Source organism: Hemicordylus capensis, chromosome 2, assembly GCF_027244095.1.
Source record: "Hemicordylus capensis ecotype Gifberg chromosome 2, rHemCap1.1.pri, whole genome shotgun sequence".
In the NCBI taxonomy this organism is placed as follows: Eukaryota; Metazoa; Chordata; class Lepidosauria; order Squamata; family Cordylidae; genus Hemicordylus; species Hemicordylus capensis.
The window spans coordinates 74,740,140-74,760,211 of NC_069658.1; the positions used below are offsets into that span (position 1 = coordinate 74,740,140).

At 40.7% G+C, this 20,072-nt stretch overlaps 1 protein-coding gene across 7 annotated transcripts in view; it reads right to left on the reverse strand.

Moving 5' to 3' along the window:
* Positions 1 to 20,072, reverse strand: part of EPB41L4A (erythrocyte membrane protein band 4.1 like 4A) — a 193,655-nt gene that overhangs the window by 27,839 nt on the left and 145,744 nt on the right. For all 7 annotated transcript variants that reach the window (XM_053294290.1, XM_053294293.1, XM_053294289.1 and 4 more), the window contains 4 exons: positions 17,966 to 18,057; positions 17,351 to 17,428; positions 14,385 to 14,506; positions 8,840 to 8,921 (listed from right to left, as the gene is read on the reverse strand). In XM_053294290.1, coding sequence (XP_053150265.1) covers positions 8,840 to 8,921; positions 14,385 to 14,506; positions 17,351 to 17,428; positions 17,966 to 18,057 — 374 coding nt within the window. The remainder of the gene's footprint in view (positions 1 to 8,839; positions 8,922 to 14,384; positions 14,507 to 17,350; positions 17,429 to 17,965; positions 18,058 to 20,072) is intronic.

Here is a 20,072-nt window from a genome sequence, read left to right on the forward strand (position 1 = left end):
GGTATCCTTGAAGATAAAATTGTAAAGCACATAGAAGAACAATCCCTGCTAGAAGAGAACCAGCATGGCTTTTGCAAAGGTAAATCTTGCTTCACAAACCTTTCAGAATTCTTTGAGAGTGTCAACAAGTGAGTGGATAAAGGTGATCCGATTGACATAGTATACTGGGGCTTCCAAAAAGCTTTTGACAAATTTCCTCATCAAAGACTCTTGAGAAAATTTGAACAGTCATGGGATAAGGGGACAAGTACATGTGCATCAACCAGAAGTAACTGGTTGAAGGGCAGGAAACAGAGGATAGGTATAAATGGAGAGTTTTCACAATGGAGGGAAGCAAGAAGTGGGGTCCCCCAGGGATCTGTACTGGGACCTGTGCTTTTTAATTTATTCATAAATGATCTAGAAGTAGAGGTAAGCAGTGAAGTGGCCAAATTTGATACCAAACTATATAGGGTAGTGAAATCCAAAACAGATTGTGAGGAGCTCCAAAAAGATCTCTCCAAACTGGCTGAGTGGGCTACAACATGGCAAATGTGGTTCAATGTTGGCAACTGTAAAGTGATCCACATTACGACGAAAACCCCCAACTTCAAGTATACGTTGATGGGATCTGAGCTGTCGGTGACTGACCAGGAGAGGGATCTTGGGGTCATGGTGGACAGCTCGTTGAAAGTGTCGACTCAATGTGCAGCAGCTGTGAAAAAGGCCAATTCCATGCTAGGGATCATTAGGAAGGGGACTGAAAATAAAACTGCTAATATTATAATGCCCTTATACAAAACTATGGTGCGGTTATATCTGGAGTGCTGCGTATAATTCTGCTTACCATATCTAAAAAAGGACATTGTAGAACTAGAAAAGGTGCAGAAGAGGTCAACCAAGATTGTCAGGGGCCTGGAGCACCTTCCTTATGAGCTAAGACTACAACACCTGGGGCATTTTAGTTTAGAAAAAAAGACAACTGCAGTGAGACATGATAGAAGTATATAAACCCATGCATGGGGTAGAGAAAGTGGATAGGGATAATTTTCTCTCTCACACACACACACACACATAACACTAGAACCAGAGGTCATCCCATGAAATTCGTTGCCAAGAAATTTAGGTCCAACAAACGGAAGTACTTATAAATTTTTTTTAACCTTTTCACATAATGCATAATCAACTTTTAGAATCTTCTGCCACAAGATGTGGTGTTGGCTACTAGTTTGGATGGCTTTAAGAGGGGTTTGGATAACTTCATTGAGGAGAGATCTATACTAGTCTGAGGGCTATAGGCCACCTTCAACCTCAGAGGCAGGATGCCTCTGAATACCAGTTGCAGGGGAGTAACAGCATGAGAGAGGGCATGTCCTCAACTCCTGCCTGTAGGCTTCCAGTGGCATCTGGTGGACCACTGTGTGAAACAGGATGCTGGACTAGATGGGCCTTGGACCTGATACAGCAGGGCTGTTCTTATGGAATTGGGTGGCACTGTTTTACAGTGATTCCATTCCTACCTCTCCAGTAGATTCCAGATGGTGTTGCTTGGAGACTGCTGCTCTGCTCTGTAAAGCAGGAGTTAATGTATGGAGTTCCACAAGGCTCCATACCAATGCCTTTTAACATCTACATGAAACTGCTGGGAGAGATCATCAGGAGATCTGGTGCGGGGTGCTATCAATATGCAGATGACACTCAAATCAATTTCTCCATATCAATTTTATCAGGTAATAGCATAACTTCCCTAAATGCCTGCCTGGAGGCAGTAATGTGCTGAGTAATGGATAGCAAACTGATATTGAATCCAAATAAAACAGAGGTATGATTGTGGGGGGTCAAGACCAGAGAGATGGTTTAGATCTGCCTGTTCTGGATGGGGTTGCACTCCCCCCAGAAAGAACAAATACATCGCTTGGGAGTGCTCCTGGATCCAAAACTCTCTCTGGCTTCTCAGGCTGAGGCAACAGCCAGGGGTGCTTTTTATCAGCTTCAACTATGTCAGCTATGCCCATTTCTGGAGGTAAGTGACTTTAAAATGGTGTTACCTGCTGGTAATCTCCAGACTTGACTACTCTAATGTACTTTATGTGGGGCTTCCTTTGCACGTAATCCAGAAACCACAACTGGTACAGAATGTGGCAGACAGACTGGTCTCCGGGATAACCCGAAGAGACCATATAACATCAACCTTAAAGGCACTGCACTAGCTGCTGATATGTTTCCAAGCAAAATACAAAGAGCTGGTTATTATTATTAAAGCCCTTAACAGCCTGGGTCCAGGGTATTTATGAGAGTGCCTCCTTTGTCATGAGAGCCTATTAAGATCATCTGGGAAGGTCCGGATAGCCTGCTTAATTAAGATCATCTGGGGAAGTTTTGATAAAGCTACCACCAGCTCGTTTGGTGGCTATCCGGAACCAGGCCTTCTCTGTGGCTACTGGGGCTCTGGAATGCACTCCCTGTTAAAATAGAGCTCCTCAATCTCTGGCAGTTTTTAAAAAGACCCTTAAGGAGCACTCAGGGGCGTAGCAAGGTTGGAGGGAGCCCAGAGACAAGATTTTAAAATGGGCCCCTCGCTGATATACACACACAAACACACTTCACAATATATCGTGCACGTACACTCACATCCCCATTATGAATACGGTGAATATCTAGTTCACATTGAATCTAGTTTTTTTACTCTGTGCTCCTGCCGATCTCCAACATAATTCATAGGGGGTGCAACATGTGTGGGTGGGCAGTCATGTGATGTGCCTCTGGGGGGCCCCTCAAGGCAGTGGGGCCCCAAGACGACTGCCTCCCCTTGCCTAATTGTAGTTACGCCCCTGGGAGTACTGGTTTTCTCAGGCTAATTTTTAATTGGTGTTATATCATACTTGTTTTAATCGTTTTATCCTTTTTAAATATTTGTTGTATTTTAACTTATGTACACTGCCTAAGGATGCACATATCAGGTGGTAGAGAGATGAGATATGATAGATAGATAGATAGATAAATAAATAAATAATAGCATTCTACTACTCAGCTGAATTTGGTAAAAGTCTGTCCATTAGTATGAAGAGACATTTCTGCACAGCGATTTGCAAAATGCCACTGCGTCTAAGAATATGCTCTCTGCGTTTCTGTCCAATGTGGATTTAAAATAGAGAATGAACTAATCCTGGGTGGTGAATTATATGTATTATCCTCCTAAGCTGCTTGTCATTTATAGGAGACACATTTCACAGTTATAGTGCTAAATCACAGTAGCTCTCTAGATACCAGGATTATCTACAGCAGAAGAGAGGATGGACAATTTTAGATTTGAAAAGGGTTGGGATGTGAATTTCATGGACCATTTCTGTTTTTTTTCTGACAAATTCTTTGTAGGCTGATTCATGACCAATAATCTTTTCAACAATTAACAAGAGGCTCAGCTCTGATGATTAGACTTAAAGGAGTGACTTGGCATGCATATTTTAATGTGTTGTTTGAGAGTGAGTAACGGAACTCCCCCATTCTGAAATGGTACAGAACTCATACCCTAATCTCATTAGGAAAGATATCTGGCTATCACCCTGGTCCTGTCACTGTACTATTTCGTAATATTAAATCTTTAGTCTTTCTCAATGATTGTGAGTTAGTCATCCATCCGATAGCAGCAATGCTCCTCATCTGCTCTAGCTGGAAATGCCAAACCTCACTCCACCCCCCTATGGCCAGATTGGCTCTCTAAAATTTGGGACATGGTTTTGATGGTCAAACTTACTAGCCTGAATTACTTCCTTAGATTTAGGGAAGGCAGGTCATTAGAGGATAATTTTGAGTTTAAATGGAATCTGTTTATCCACTGCTGGAACAATAAAACACAAGACAATATTAATCTAGTTGCTACTCTTAGATCTATTAGAGCACTGGAATAAGATTAAGTTACGCAGGCATCAGTATTTTTTCCCCCACCCCCTCCACTTTTCTTTTTATATTTAGGTTTATAAAATGACATATTTTAGTATTTACTTGTTTTTGAAAATTGCATTAATCATATGGTATGTGTTAAAAGAGAGAATGAATGAGATTTTGCTATATATGCCATGTTTTGATTATTTGTTTTCAGCTATGTAATGCGATATTGAGAAAATAACATTGACTGGAAACATAAAGGAAAAAAGACATAGGCACAAACAGATTTCAGGAGCACAAGGAATTGTATAATTGCATAGATATTGGATGAAGAGAATCTGTCCCTCTCTACTTCATAAGCAGAGCTTTCCATAAAATATATAGAACACAGACTGAATACGTGGTCTATAAGAATACCATCTCCCTTACCAGGATCCCTCTCAGGGGGTGTTAATTCTTGGCTATGGGAGTTGGTTAACTCCTTGCTACATGAGGTTTCGTGCCAGCAGCCCTTAAAGAGGCGATAGTTCGCCCTCACTTGAAGAAACCCTCCCTGGACCCTGAGGTCCTTGACAACTATAGACCGATATCCAACCTCCCTTTTTTAGCGAAGGTCTTAGAGAGGGTTTTATGTGCCCAGCTTGAGAGCGTCTTGGAAGAAACTAGTTATCTTAATTCTTATCAGTCAGGTTTCAGTCCTTGGCATAGCACAAAGACAGCATTGGTCACTCTGGTAGATGACCTTCTTTGGGACTTTGACGAGGGTAGTGTCCCTCGCTTGGTCCTTTTAGATCTCTCAGCGGCTTTTGACACTATCAATCATGCTATCCTTCTTGACCGCCTGCGTGGGTTGGGTATCGGGGGCACTGTCTTACAGTGGTTCCATTCTTACTTTAGCGGGCGTGTCCAGTTGGTATGCATTGGGGACAAATGCTCTGACCCATAGCCACTCCTTTATGGAGTTCCCCAGGGTTCAGTTCTTGCCCCGTCCTCTTTAACATCTATATGGAGCCGCTGGATCAAGTCATTTCCCAGTTTGGGGTGAGATTTCATCAATACGCTGATGATACTCAGCTTTATATTGCCATCCCAGACCATTCTGGGATGTTTCTGTGTTTATTCAATGCCTGGAAGCTGTTAAGGTCTGGATGGATCTAAATAAGCTCAGACTGAATCCCACTGAGACTGAACTACTTTTACTCAACCCTCGCACCAGCCAACAGCTGGATGTGAACCTTGTTCTAGATGGGGTGGCGCTGCCCCCAAAGGAGCTTGTTCGTGATTTGGGGGTCCTTTTGGACTTGCTCCTCCTGCTTGAACAGCAGGTGGAGGCTGCGGCCAGAAGTGCTTTTGCCCAGCTTCATCTGATCCGCCAATTACGCCCTTACTTTGCTCTGCAGGCATTAATGGCAGTGACCCATGCCCTTGTTATCTCCCGCTTAGATTATTGTAATGCTCTCTATCTAGGGCTACCTTTGAGGACAATCAGAAAGCTACAACACGTCCAGAATGCAGCGGCTTGCCTACTCATGGGTGCCAGAAACTATGACAGGGTAACACCTCTCCTGCAGTCATTGCACTGGTTGCCTATTCGCTTCCGAGTTCAATTTAAGGTCCTGGTTTTGACCTTCAAAGCCTTGCGGGGTTTGGCACCTGTCTACCTACAGACCCGCCTCTGCCATCCAGTTACATCCCGTCTGGTCAGATCTTCTCAGATGGCCCTTTTGTCGGTCCCTGATTTCTGAAAGGTTTGGGCCGCTAGGACCCATGAAAGGGTCTTTTCGGTTGCTGCCCCACTTCTGGAACTCCCTTCCCCTTCAGATTTGTTTAGCTCCTTCCTTATTGATTTTTAAATCTCTGTTGAAGACTTTTCTTTTTCGCCAGGCTTTTGCCCTGTAGTTTACCTATTTGGTTTTTTCTTTTTTGTTAGTTACTTTAGTTTTTAATTTAGAATGTAATTTTAATGCTGTCTTGCTTTGCATGTTTTTGTACACTGCCCAGAGTCTTCGGAGTGGTTGGTATATTAAATGTTTCTAATAAATAAATAAATAAATTTGGCCTATATTGAATATGTGTACCTAGGTCTAAAACCAGGGATAAATTGGGACTTCTGCTGGTGTACCGATCACCCCTGCTGCCCAGTCGAGTCCCTAACTGAGCTGATGAACCTGGTTGCTGAGTGGGCTTTGGAGTGGTCGGGGACTTCAATGTTCATTTTGGGACTGGGTTGTCGGGAGCGGCTCAAGAGTACATAGCAGCCATGACGACTGTGGGCCTATTCCAATTGGTCACTGGGCTGACACATGATGCTGGTCACACGATCTATTTAGTCTTTTGCTCTGATCAGGGTGGTGCTCTGTGCGTGGGGACTCCTGTCATCTCTACATTGTCAGGGATGGATCACCATCTGGTTAAGGTAGAACTTACAGCCTCGGCCCACCTCTGCAGGGTGAAGGACCCATTAGGTTGGTCCACCCAAGGAGGTTATTGGATCGAACAGGATTCCAGGAAGGCTTAGAAGGGTTTAGGGTTGGCTCTGCTAGTAATTCTGTTGACACTCCAGTACAAACATGGAATAATGAACTCACTAGAGCAGTAGACACAATTGCTCCTAAGTGTCCTCTCCGACCTGCTTTAAAGACAGCCCCGTGGCATTAGGATGAGTTACAGTAGCTGAAGATGCGAGGTAGACAACTAGAGTGCAGGAAGAGAAAGACTCGGTGCGAGTCTGATCAGGAACAACACTGAGCACATTTGAAGATCAATGCTTTGGTAGTGAGGGCGGCAAAGAAGCAGTTCTTTTCTGTCTGCATTGGTTCCGCAAACTCACGACCAGCTGAGGTGTCTAGGGTTTTGAGGGGACTAATATGTATCCCCTCCACCTTGAATTTAAACTTGGAACCATCGGTTACTCGCTGTGACATTTTTAATTTTTGTGTGGATAAAATTTCTCAAATTCAGATGAGCTGGATTCCACGGTTATTGCAGAGTCTACTGTGGAAGTGTCCAGCAACTCCTCTTATGGGATTAGATTGGATCATTTCAGTTTGTGACTCCTGAGGAAGTGGACAGTCTGCTTCAGACTATACGCCCTACAATCTGTTCTCTTGACCCTTGCCTTGGAGTTAGCTAATTACAGACCTGTTTCTAACCTTCCATGGATGGACAAGATGATTGAGCGGGTGGTGGCCTCTCAGCTCCAGGCAGTTTTGGATGATGTAGATTATCTAGAGTCTAGACCCATTTCAAACTGGCTTTCATGTGGGCTATGGGGTTGAGACTGCCTTGGTCAGCCTGATAGATGGTCTCCAATGGTTATCAACAGAGAGAGTGTGACTCTGCTGATCTTCTTGGATCTCTCTGCGGCTTTCAATACCATCGACCATAGTATCCTTCTGGATTGCCTGAGAGAGGTGGGATTGGGTGGCACTATTTTACAGTGGTTTTGCTCCTACCTCTCTGGTAGATTCCAGATGGTGTCGCTTGGAGACTGTTGTTCTGCAAAGCGACAACTAAAGTGGAGTTCCACAAGGCTCCATACTGTCTCCAATGCTCTTTAACATCTACATGAAACCGCGGGGAGAGATATAATCAGGAGGTTTGGTGCTGGCTGTTATCAATATGCTGATGACACCAAGATTTAATTCTCCATGTCAACTTCATCAGGAAATGGCATATTATCCCTAAATGCCTGCCTGGAGGTGGTGATGGGCTGGATGAGGGATAACAAACTGAGGTTGAATCCAAATAAGACAGAAGTACTGACTGTGGGGGGTCAGGACCCAAGAGATGGTTTAGATCTGCCTTTCTGGATGTGGTTACACTGTCCCTGAAAGATCAGGTATGTAGCTTGGGAGTGCTCTTGGACCCAAAGCTCTTCCTGGTTTTTTAGGTTGAGGCGGTGGCCAGGAGCGCTTTTTATGAGTTTTGGCTCATACGTCAGCTACATCCATTTCTAGAGGTGAATGACCTTAAAACAGTGGTACATATGTCCATGCTTGACTACTGTAATGCGCTCTACATGGGGCTGCCTTTGTACGTAGTGCAGAAACTATAATTGGTACAGAATACGGCAGCCAGATTGGTCTCTGGGGCAACACGAGAGGACCATATACCTGGTTTTGAAAGAACTGCACTAGTTGCTGATACGTTTCCAGGTGAAATACAAAGTGCTGGTTATTACCTATAAAGCCCTTAATGGCTTTGGTCCAGGCTATTTAAGAGAGTGCCTTCTTTGTCATGAACCCTCCCGCCTTTTACGATCTTCTGGAGAGGTCTGGTTACGGTTGCCACCAGCTCATCTGGTGGTGACTCAGGACTCGGCTTTGTCTGTGGCTGCCCCAGAGCTTTGGAATATGCTCCCTGCTGAAATAAGAGAATCTCCTTCTCTGTTTGTTTTCAGGAAGACCCACAAGACTTCCCTGTTCTTGAAAACTTTTAATAAGTATTTTAATATTTTCAATAATTTGTTTTATATTGTTTTTATCGAGTTTTATTTTAACCTATGCTTTTAATATTAAAAACTGTACACTGCCTAGAGATTTACATATTAGATGGTATTAAAATATGACTAAATAAATAAATAAATATCTAATGCCTACTCTTCTGCTTTCTGAAGCCCTCACAGAAACAACATAAATTCAACCTTTTCAGTGCAAAATGTACAGTATGCTGATGGTTTTCAGCAATATATACTGCCCCAGATTCACAAATATAATTTATAATGTACCACTGCAAACTGTTTTACTAACTCTAAGTCTGTAAGGATGCTGTTATTCCCATTTTACAGAACTAGACTATTTGTCCATAACCGCTCAGTAAGTGTCTAAAGAGGGACATCACACAGATTTTTCCAAGTGTAAAAGGCCAAAAGTCTAGTTCCAAACTCTGTGCTTCCAGGTTCAGGCATCTAAAGTATCTTTCTTTAGACTTGCTGGTGAGCGTATGCCCATATTTGCAGCAGTTTAATTATTACCTTTTTATTTGTGAGGGTGCAATAATTTTGGTAGTTCCCCCATTCTCTCCACTGTGTGTCATCTGGTTTGTACAATGAGATCCTAAAAGAAAGAAAGAAAATTAAATAAATGTTATACTGGCTCATTTGGAGCACATTCTGCTTACAGATCTTTATGTGGTCCTATGGAATCTGAATGTGTTGCAGTTTTGTTATGCAAGCACCTAAAACTGCCAACACACTGGTTTTCAGCTGAAAAAAAAGTGCTGTTGTTTCAAGTGTAGACAAGTCCCAGGGCTGTAGCTCATTTCTCTGCTGCTTAATGCCTCAGTACAAAGGAAAAGCACATTACGTTCTTGTGTAATAAAACCTTTTCGCAAAGGAATTGCTACAACTTTCCCAAATCCATTGCTCAAATAGGACACAACAGTTTTCCCCCTTTAGGCAGGAAGCAGTGTCAATAAACCAAACACATATTGTGAAAATTCTGCAAAATAATGTCTCAAAATACTACTGTCAGGGAGTCAGTATGGGCCATCAGTATCAGAACCATGGAAAACAGATTGAAGACAGGTGACAAGAGGAAGACACAAGAACTTGTTTCAAAATCTAAAACAATGCAGTGATTTTGTACACTGCCTAGAGATGTACATATCAAGCAGTATAATAATAAGAAAAATAAATAAATAATACTAAATGGGTGAGGATCTAACAGTAGATTTTAAAAGGGCTTTGAAGTTGAATTGTAGATACTATGCAGATAGAAGTATGTCCATAAGATTATATCCATAATCTTGAAAATTACTTATTACAATAAGATGTGGCTTTTTGTTTTATTAGATATTGTCACTGCAATGTGGGATGCTGCATGAAACAGTTCACAACATAACAATGTGAGATACAGTGAAAACTACATTAGTAAAGCTGCTCCTGTAGTCTGAAACATGACTTCCTATGATTTCTTGAATCTTCAGAACACCTTGTCCTTTTATAGTTCATCACCCTGAGTTATTAAGAAAATATTTAGGGCCTGCTCTGACCTAGCTTCAAAGACTCAACCAATGCCTGCCAAGTTCGTCAGGCATACAAATAAAGCAATTTGCTTGTGAGCCAGTTATTCATGCAAACTTTTAGGGACTGAGCAGATACATATTGCAGAAAGAAAGATTTTATAGGTACCCTGGCCATTAAGGTGGCTTTAACCACCAGATCCACGTGTTGCATTTTTTTCTTACCAGAGAAGTTATAAGTATTTCTGTTCAATAAAGCAAGCAACTGGCTACTGTTTGGAATGCCCTCACTGTTGTCGTCAGGTAGGCGCCCACCTTTCTACATCAAGTGAAAACAGAGCTTTTAAAGTTAGCATTAATTTGATTTGTGGTGCTACATGATTGTAGTGCTGATTTGTGGTGGTTGCTGTATTAGTGATATTCTAATGGGTTGGGTTTTTGTTTGTTTTTGTATGTTGCTTAATTGTATCTGTAAGTTGTTACTATTGTTTTGTTTTTGTTGTTTTATTTTTCATGACTATAAGCTGCCTTGAATCTGATTAGAAAAGGTAGGATAAAAGCTTTAAAAAATAAATAAAATAGGAGTGATTAACAACATATATGCATTGTTATCTTTTTGTAAACAGCTTTTGATAACACAGTTTGCAAAGGTCATCCAATGTATATGAGCAAAGAGGTCCACACACAAACCATAGTAATAGGAAATTGCAGGTTTGTTTTACACAGGAGCTTCTCCAATCAAATGTGCAACATCTTATTCTAATAATTACGAAGCTCAGTGTTGGAACTGCCAAATGATCAGGATGGATGTGTGGGTTTAAATCAACTGTAGCTAATTTTCATTTTAACTCATTTGCTTTCCCTTTTGTACCATTTTAAAAATTTGTTTTAAAATATGCATGAAATAAAATTCAACAAGATAGCAGATGACTACATCTTAATGGCAAACTGGACCAGTGCTACAGTTCCAAGTTACAAAGCATGATTCTAATGCGGGGCGGGGGGGAGGTTAAGTGAATGAGTGAGTCATTTTGCTTGTAAACATTAACTATGGTGGTCAAAGAATGACCATTTATTAGCACTTGAGACTTATTTAACACTAATGTATACTGTGAATTATTCCCGTTGCATTAGTGCATAAAAGGAGATTTTCTAGTGTGTAAAAGGAGATTTTTCTGTGGTCTTATTAGTAAGCAGAGCATACAGCCTATATTTAAGATGCCCAAATCTTTTAATACGTTTTTTAACAACAAAAGGTCAGGTTGTTATATGTATGTCTGAGCATTTCATTATGCAAGGGATAGAACACTCTGCTATAAAGCCTACTGTCACTTCAATTATCAAATAAATATATTGTGAACACATAAGTAGTAAAGAGACATCAGGCATTACACGATCCCAAAAGATAAAATGTGTAACTCGTTTAACTTATACTTTAAAAATAAAAATTACATCTGATAAGTCAAAATCTGGGCAGTAAGAGAGTAGTCAGGCTCCTCCTCGTCCTCTTTTTTGGCCATATACTATTTCAATTGTCATTATGCTCTACTACCAAGTTTTCATTTAAAAATATTTAAGACATGCATAATGTCTTATCCAACAAATCGAACAAATAATGACAGATATATATGCCCCAGTACAAAGTACCATGCATGTAGCAGGAGGGTTCAGAGAGTGGAGATTTCAGCCCCAGTTATGGAATGAGAGTGGAAAACTGCACAGGCACCTGTTTGTGCAAGTGGGCCCCTTGTATTACTAGCCTTAAGATTATACTGAAAATATTTATACCGCTTTTCAATTAAAAATAATAATCCCAAAGCAGTTTACATAGCAAATGATATGAGCAAGTGTTTCCAGTCCCAAAGGGGCTCACAATCTAAAAACATACACACAAACAATAGGGATAGCTGCTCTTTCCAGCTAAACGTAAGGAAGTCACCATTTTAAAAGGTGTCTCTTTGCCCAGTTGGCAAGGCACACATAAGCCTATCAGCCTGTCTATCTATCTATCCATCTCCCTCTCCCCCACCCCGCACACACCTACCTATCAGCATGAAAAGCTCTAAACATCTATACATAACACACTACTACCTATTGTAATACTATCAAAAAAGCAAAATATGAGAAAGAAAGGTGTTTTAAAAGAAAATTCTACATTTTACTGTGAAAAAAGAAACTAACAGATAGTGCTCAAAGGCCCAAAATGCAGACTATGAAACCCTGAGCTGAAGACTATGTGTAGTGGAGTTAGCTTTCACACTTCAATAATCACTGAGCCGGAGGGAAATAAATGCACTAATTCAAGAACTCATTCATGAAGTCCTCACATCAGCCTTTTCTCAGTTCTACCAGTCTTTTGAGTGATTTACACATGCCTGCAAAGAAACAAGGACTTTGTCATTTATTTAAATTAATTCATGTGGCTTTAAGGGAATATACTAATGAAGGAAGGGATATCACTGGAAGTAGCTTGATTACTTTGGAGTCTTTGAAATAACAGGCTTGATACACAGGAAGCCTAACAGATGTAGCCTCCAGTATCTCAGGGTCCCATCCATGCATACAATGAAACACTCTTCAGCTCTCTCTCTTCCAAGAATGCCCTTTGTCTTGCCAGCCTAGTGCAAACCTTGGATGGATGAAGCTCAAGCTAATGGTAACCAGCTGTGAGGTTTAAGTTGGGGGGGGGGATACTTGCTCCATTTACATCTGCAATATCAAGTTAGGTTCCAAAATCCACAGTAGGATAATAATGTTTCCCTCTCACTCAGTTCAAATTTAGGAACATTTCCTCACATATCTGCATTTTGCTTGGTTGGCTCACCACTGTTGGGGGGATTCAGTGTGCTGCTGTTCACTCACTCAATGATGTCAAGTTCTTTTGTCTATTTCTATTGTCTATTGTGGTATTTGTCTACTGTCTATTTCTATTGTCTATTGTGGTATTTCTTTCTCCATTTAGTTTCTGATGTCGAAACAATTTACCTAGGGAGTCAGAGCTATAGGCTGAACAGTGGCTGGTGGGCCCCACAGCACAATGTGGGCAGTTCAAAACTGCCTATGTAGTTGCAGGGCTCTAACACACACATACACAATGCCGCACGAGGAGGTTGTTATGGCGCAACTCACCCTTGTACAATTGTTGGTCGCATATTACTTGCATTAGGAATAATGCAAGTAATATGCGACCAACAATCGTTGCATTACGAATAATGCAAATATTGTGTGACCTGAGGTCATACAAAGGTGAGTTGTACCAGAATGGCCCTCTTGCACAGAACCGTGGGTGTGAGAAAAACCCATTTTTCTCAGCAGTGGAAAGAAAAGCGAATCTGCAGGCATAAATATGCCATAGATGGGTCCACATACCCTCGTGCTCCAATTCAGAAATGCTACAAATGCCCATTACCTGTGTTCTTTGTGACACCCATGGTAAAGGTTTGCTATCTATGGCCTATATTGATGCCATATATATAGTGATATATATAGTAAAACACCTCCTTTCTGCGCCATATTTAAAGTAAGACAAGAGATTAATCCTAGACTAACAGCACAAATCCTACATATTGTCTACTCAGAAAGGAATTTCACTGTATTCTATTAGACGTATTCCTAGGAAAGCATACAGGACTGCACCTAAAAAGCATTCTTAGCAGCACTAAGAAAAAGAAAATGCTCACGAAAAGAAAATGCTCACGAAAAAAGACAAGAAGTGAGATCCAGCTTAAACTGAAAGTAGAAGCAAAGAAAGAATACTTCACAGGAAAGCTGACTATATAGACCTAAGCATATCAGTATGCATTTCCTGAAATAACAAGGTGTTTCCAGAGGAAGCTGCTCTCATTTATGGCCAAAAAAAAAAAGTGTAACACTCTGTAAGGAAAGGAGTGCCTTCCTGATACAATTAAACATTGTAAATTGCTTGCATTTTCTGAGTAGCACAACTACAAACCCACCCTTCAAAGACTTATTTCCAACCAGAGGGTGAAGTAATGTTAATGGTAGAAGCACTAACTTTTGTTAGACATCAAAGAGACCATAATAGTATGGAACATTCCCGTACCATTCAGCTGCCCAGCTTTTCTGTTCTAATCGAAACATGCTCTAACAAGGTGTTTTTTGAGAAATTCCATGAGAACATGTAAAATTTCCTATCCCCATTTTTAAAAAAATTCACTGGGGTATTGCTCTGCTCTTCAGTCAAATATCTAAATAAATTACAGATATTAGCATTGAAATTAGACATTTGATTTAAAAAGTGAAATTTTCAAAAGCACTCAATACCAGCTTAATTATCTTCCTATCAATTCTGAAGTTGGAGTGTTTTGCTGCAGTTAGCTAACTATTAAATTTAGAACAAAAATACAAGATGAAAAATATACAAATTTAATGCTACTGTTAACAATTAAAATGATTTCCTGAGAAATAAAGAATGAGAAGAATCAATGGCAAAATTCCTAGAATTATACGAGTTTTGCCATTGATTTCCGCTGAATAGGTTTTGCATCTTAGCTTTTTTTAAATTAAAGAACTCTGCTCAGGTCAGTAGGACTTACCAATGGGCTGTGTTTTGGACGTTCTTTTTGGATAAGTCTTACTGCGACTTCTTTCAACTATTTGATCAGGTCGAGGAAGTGGTACAGAAATGTCTCTGTTCATTTGCAGAGCTGTCCTCCCACTAAAAAATGGAAAACTATTTAATTGAAAATGGAAAACTGCAAAATAACTCTAAACCCTTCATATTGGTGTAAGAGGCCACTCTGTTTCTGAGTTTCACGTTCAAATACACAAATCATATTCACACAGTGGGTAGTTCTCACAACCCATGTGCGGCTGGCTGGCTGGGAATCAGGAGATTCAGGAGCTGTGCATGCTCCTGATTCCCAGTCATAAGAACTTGGAATTTTCAGTGACGTCAGCAGCATGCCAACCCAACTGCGATTGGAAACCTTTGGCCAAATCTTAGGTTACCAATACCATTAAGTGTCAGGTTGGCATGGTGACAACCCGACTTTGCCAAACATTTCTGGATTCTTACTATCGGATATTGGGAGCGTGCGTGGCTTGCAAAAAATATATATATATATGTTTGCTTATCATCACTGTTGCCAATGACATACTCCAATAAGTAACATATCCTGAAATCTCAGGTTTTTAGCATCAAGCGATATATTCTGTAAGTAGTGAAAAACATTCTATGACAGGAACCATTTCACAGAGAACATTCTATTTTTCCTGTTGTTGCACAATAAGATCTACTGAGCAGATAACATTATTTTAGTTTCAATAAAAGCAAATGCATGGACTTGCCAATCTTTGTTCTTGAGCGGCTATTCATGATGCAAAATACAATCCTTTTCTAGCAATAATTCCTAGTTGCCAAAACATCTGCTGCTAAATGTATGAAAAACATCCAGGTGGGTTTGTCTAGTGAGTGAAGAGCAATTATATTGTATGTAAACATGTTTTAATTACCGATGGATTCATATGAATAGTATCTGCAAGGACAGGTAGCGCTTCACCAAAAGAGTGCCAGTGGAGAGTTCAAGAGCAAGTTTAGATTTCTGGAAGGAACCTAACAGTCTCAATTTAGCTTGTCCAATACAAGGCATTCCTAAACTAAAGCCATTTACAGTTACAAAATTCCAATGTAACCCCAACACTATAGATATGAGCTACATGGTGGGAGGCTCAACCATGACAGGCTGACATAACTCTTCAATCTGGAATAAAAAAACTATCTATATCTATATATATTTATATATAAATAAATGCACTATACTCAAATTGGTTTGCAAACCAGATGGTCTAAGTGAGAACTGTGAAGCATGTGTTTTGCTTTTATTTTTCTTGATTTTTCTGTAGAAATGCACTATATGTCCAAGCTGGTTGGACATGTCCAAAAACCTCACTCAAACTATTTATACTTTATGTCATCAATCAGTATGATTCTGTAATGATATCAAATGTTAAGGCACATGCTGATTTGCCCACAGCCCTGCACCCCACTAGGGACAGCTCTGCTTCCAATAGGGATGTGCAAACAGGCTCGAAACAGAACCGGTTTGATGTCAAACTGGTTCGGTTTGAAGGTTCAGGGTAAAGATGACCTCCCCCCCCCCCAGGTTCAGCTCAACCCTGAACTGAACCCTCCCCTCGCCACCAGTTTGGGGGTTCGACAAGCCTTTTAGATTTTTTTTTTTTAAAACAACCCCTCCAGGGGGGGTTCTCCAAGGTGGTGGGAGGGGGTTGTCTGTGGAGGTTCCCCCTCCCCCTGACGGCTTTCCTTTCTTTAAAATTCACCTGGTTTGGGTGTCTTCAGCCCTTTCAGGGCCTATTCCCTAGCGCGGCCACACAGGTCCCACTGCGCAGGCACGGCGTGCTCCAAAATGGCTGCCACACCAGGGAATAGATGAACCGGACAAATTTTACATGACAGAAGGGGAGGCAGAACCTCTGCAAACCTCCACTTCCACCACCTTGGAGAAGCTCCCTGCCTCGGAGGAGACGTGGTTTTTTTTGTTTTTTTTTTAAAAATTAAGCCTCATCAACCCCCCCCCGACCAGACCGAGGGGGGTTCAAAGGGGGCCAAAACCAAACTGGTGCGGTTCAAGTTTGGCTCGAACTCAAACTGAACTGGGCCAGATGACAACAATAGAAAATGCTTTCCCAGCCAAAAGGCCGAGAAGCGATATCCGGGCCAAGTGGTTTTGTGCACAGCCCTAGCCTCCAACTCTAAAATTCTGTTCAGAGAATCATTCAGTTAGAAATGGTATTAAAACTGCCTGCGTTTTTCTTTTTCTTTTTTTTGCTACAGGCACTTCTTTCTCTGCTGGACATACAGATTTTCCATTCCCCCCTCCCCTACATGTTGTCTCACATAACCTCTTTGCAAAATCACACAGGAGCTTGAAAATTTTCAGCTTTAAGTAACAGTGTAATTTTATTCCTCACCATTGTATATCCAAACTTAAAAATATTATGACATAAAGTTCCAAATGGTTCAGAAATTGGAAGATAAAACAAAATAATTCACTACAAATTGTGTTTTCTGGGAATTAATGTTTGCTAATTAGAAGAGTCAGAGGAATACCCTTTTTGCATGTCAGGAGGAAAATTGGACATGTGTACATCTCCTCTCCTAGCATGACTCCATCACCAGCAAGGAAGCTGCTTAATCTCTAGAGGAAAATCTCTGGTGTGGCTACAGGAATCAGCAAACTAATGCATGTGTGAAAAGAATTTAACCTATAAAGATTTAATCTGTAAATAAATATACATACTTGCTCAAAGCATGCCACAACTGCCATTTTGTTTAATACCTGTAATTTTAATGAGGCAGGAGATAAACTCAGGGAATTCATTTTGAGCAATGTCTATGATATATAACAGCTGTTCCAGAGTCCAGAAATAAACAGGAGACAAAAAGCACATTAAAGATATACCTAAAGATTCTATGATCAGAAAAATGAACTAAGAAATAAGAAATTAACATGAAAGTTCAAAGTCATAATTTCTTTACCTGTATCGATGCTTATAGCCCAGGGATCCAAGTTTGCCAAGCTTTCTCGATAGAGAATTGGACTCATTTTCTGGCATTCTGGGTCATTTAAAAAATTAAAAAGTTCTGCAATTACACATCATATATTTGCCCTCATATATTCTGAGCTATGCACAAAACTTGTGAGCGTGCAACCGTGCGCACGCCTTAGAGGGAACAGAGGCTGCAGTGAAAGGGAAGCCACTGCATTTTATGTCTTCCTTTTCTTTAACACAGAAATCCAATCCAGAAAAGGTTAGTCATGCTTAAATTTCACTGATCAAGACTAACTTAAATCTCACTTATGTCAATGAAACTCCAAAATTCTCTGAATCAAGGCCAGAAAGCACACTGATGCAAATTACCCCATACTGCACTAGCTGTTTTATTTCCACTCAAAGATCTTTGAATCCAACCTAGTGTAAAGAAACCAGCTGGGATCCCCATCTGTAACAATCCAGCTGAGTTAACTGATCCGAAAATAATTTCCTTTTAATGGCAAATAAGGATTAGTCTTACACTCTCAAACAACTCTCCCAAAATATGCTTGTCTTCTATCATACCATTGCAGGTTCTTTACAGTTGTAGCTTACTTACCTGAAAAATGTATGTTGTTCGACACAGCATTTCCACAAATGTTTGCATGCAGTTTTGCTGTGTGCTTCAAAAAAGAAGGAAGTTTCATTACACTGAAATTTAAAAAAAAGTGAAAGCACTGTGAAGAATTCTTCTGACAAAGAATTTTGGACAAAGATGGTATGGGCATGTAAAGCTACATGTGTCTTTGATATCTTATATTCATGCACTAGGAAGCAAAAACATGGCACACCTTTTCCTGCAATCAAATTACATATAATTAAGAAATACATAGTAAGTGGTTCCATACTTGAGTTATAGCCCCCAGCCTCACCCCTAAAAAGAAAAGAATGCAATGTGTAAGAAACATACTAGCCTTCTGAAGGGACACTGCCTTGAGATTTTTATACTGGGCAGTATATTCAATCGATCAATCAATCAAATTTAATTTACAGCGAGTTTGAAAAGAACATCTGTAAAACTAGGGTATATTTATTAGACAGCGTATTTCAGACAGAATTATTGTTGTTTCTTCATGAACAGTTGCACAAGTTATAGAATTTTTAAAAGAATGCAATCATTCCATTAAAAATGTTGAACATTTTTAATAAGTTAGGGGGCTAGTCTGCACCCTGAATTAAGAAACTCTATCAAACCAAAATATTTACTGTTTAGCGCTGTCAATGGGTTAAGGTTGCCCAACTGGAATTTCTAATACTTTTCTATTTATTCATTCATTCGACTTATATACTGCCCTTCCAAAAAGGTGGTTTACATCCAAATAAAAACAATTAAAATCAATTAACAGTTAAAATCAAAACTATAAAAACAGCATAAAATTAATTTACAGTTAACACATTTAAACAGTTAAAAATCCTGAAGAACCAGGCAAAACAGCTACAGCGCTTAAAAACAATTGACAACAAATTAAAAACCCTAGAAGGCCAGGCCAAACAAATAGGTTTTAAGGGCTCTCTTGAAGGCTAGCAATGAATTCAGATTACAGATTTTGGCTGGGAGTGCATTCCACCAGGGCAGCTATAGAGAAGTCCCACCTCTGAGTCGCCACCAGATGAACCAGTGGAACTGGAGATAGACCTCCTCCGATTACCTTAACGTGTGATGGGGATCATGTAGAAAAAGGCACTCTCTAAGATAACCTGGATCTAAGCCGTTTAGGTCCGGGTTAGCCTATTTTGCCCAAGGAAGATGTGCAGCCAGATCCTATTCATATTTACCAAGAAGGATGTCCTATTGAGATCAATGAGACTTACTCCTAAGTGTGCATGGGATCACAAGCATCTTTACTGTGTTACTGATATTCATATACTGCTTTTAAAAAATTCACTAGGTGTTTACTGTCGGGATGCCATATTACCTGGTTGCTTGGGTGGCCCTGTGGAGTTTGGAGAAGGGCGTGGCATCCCTCCTAAGGGGCTTTCGTTCCCTTCAGGGGGCAGTAGAGATGAGAAGGGTCCAGACTGGTCGGATCCCATTGGGGTTGAGAGGGCAAGGCAGGGAAAGCTGCAGAGAACAGCTCCAGGGAGACAGCTAGGTTGGGTGTGGCAGGAAACAGGAAGCAAGGTCAGGAAGGGGGAGGGGCTAGAAGTAGGCTTTAAGCCTTGTCAGCTCTGCACTGGGGTATTTAAAGACAAGACAGCTGATGATGAGGAGCTGCTTCTGAGTATGGGAGCCAGGAGTTCTCCAGGAGAGGGAACTGGTTGAATGAAGCAAGCCAGGAGAAGAGCTCAGGTGACAAGCTAATCTCCTACCCTGGCTGCTTCTGAGGCTGGCCTTTTGTGTGTGTGTGCTTACCCAGTCATTCTGGGGTTCAAGAAGGGCTAGGAAGCCACCCCGTCCTCTGGGAGTCTGATATTTACATAGCAGAAAAATGGGGGGGGGGTAATTCCCATTGTGATCACTCCCCAAAGCTGATCACAATGTTTAAAAAAGAAGTGAGGATGTAGGGAGTCACTGGTAAAATTATAGGCCGGGTTGAATGGAGACAGTTGCTCTCACCCTGCTAAATATAAGAGAACCATCGTTTGAAATGTGCCTCTTAGTCCAGTTAGCAACATTGTATGATGGGTAGTGCAGTATGATGTTTTCTTTATTTCCAGGATTTATA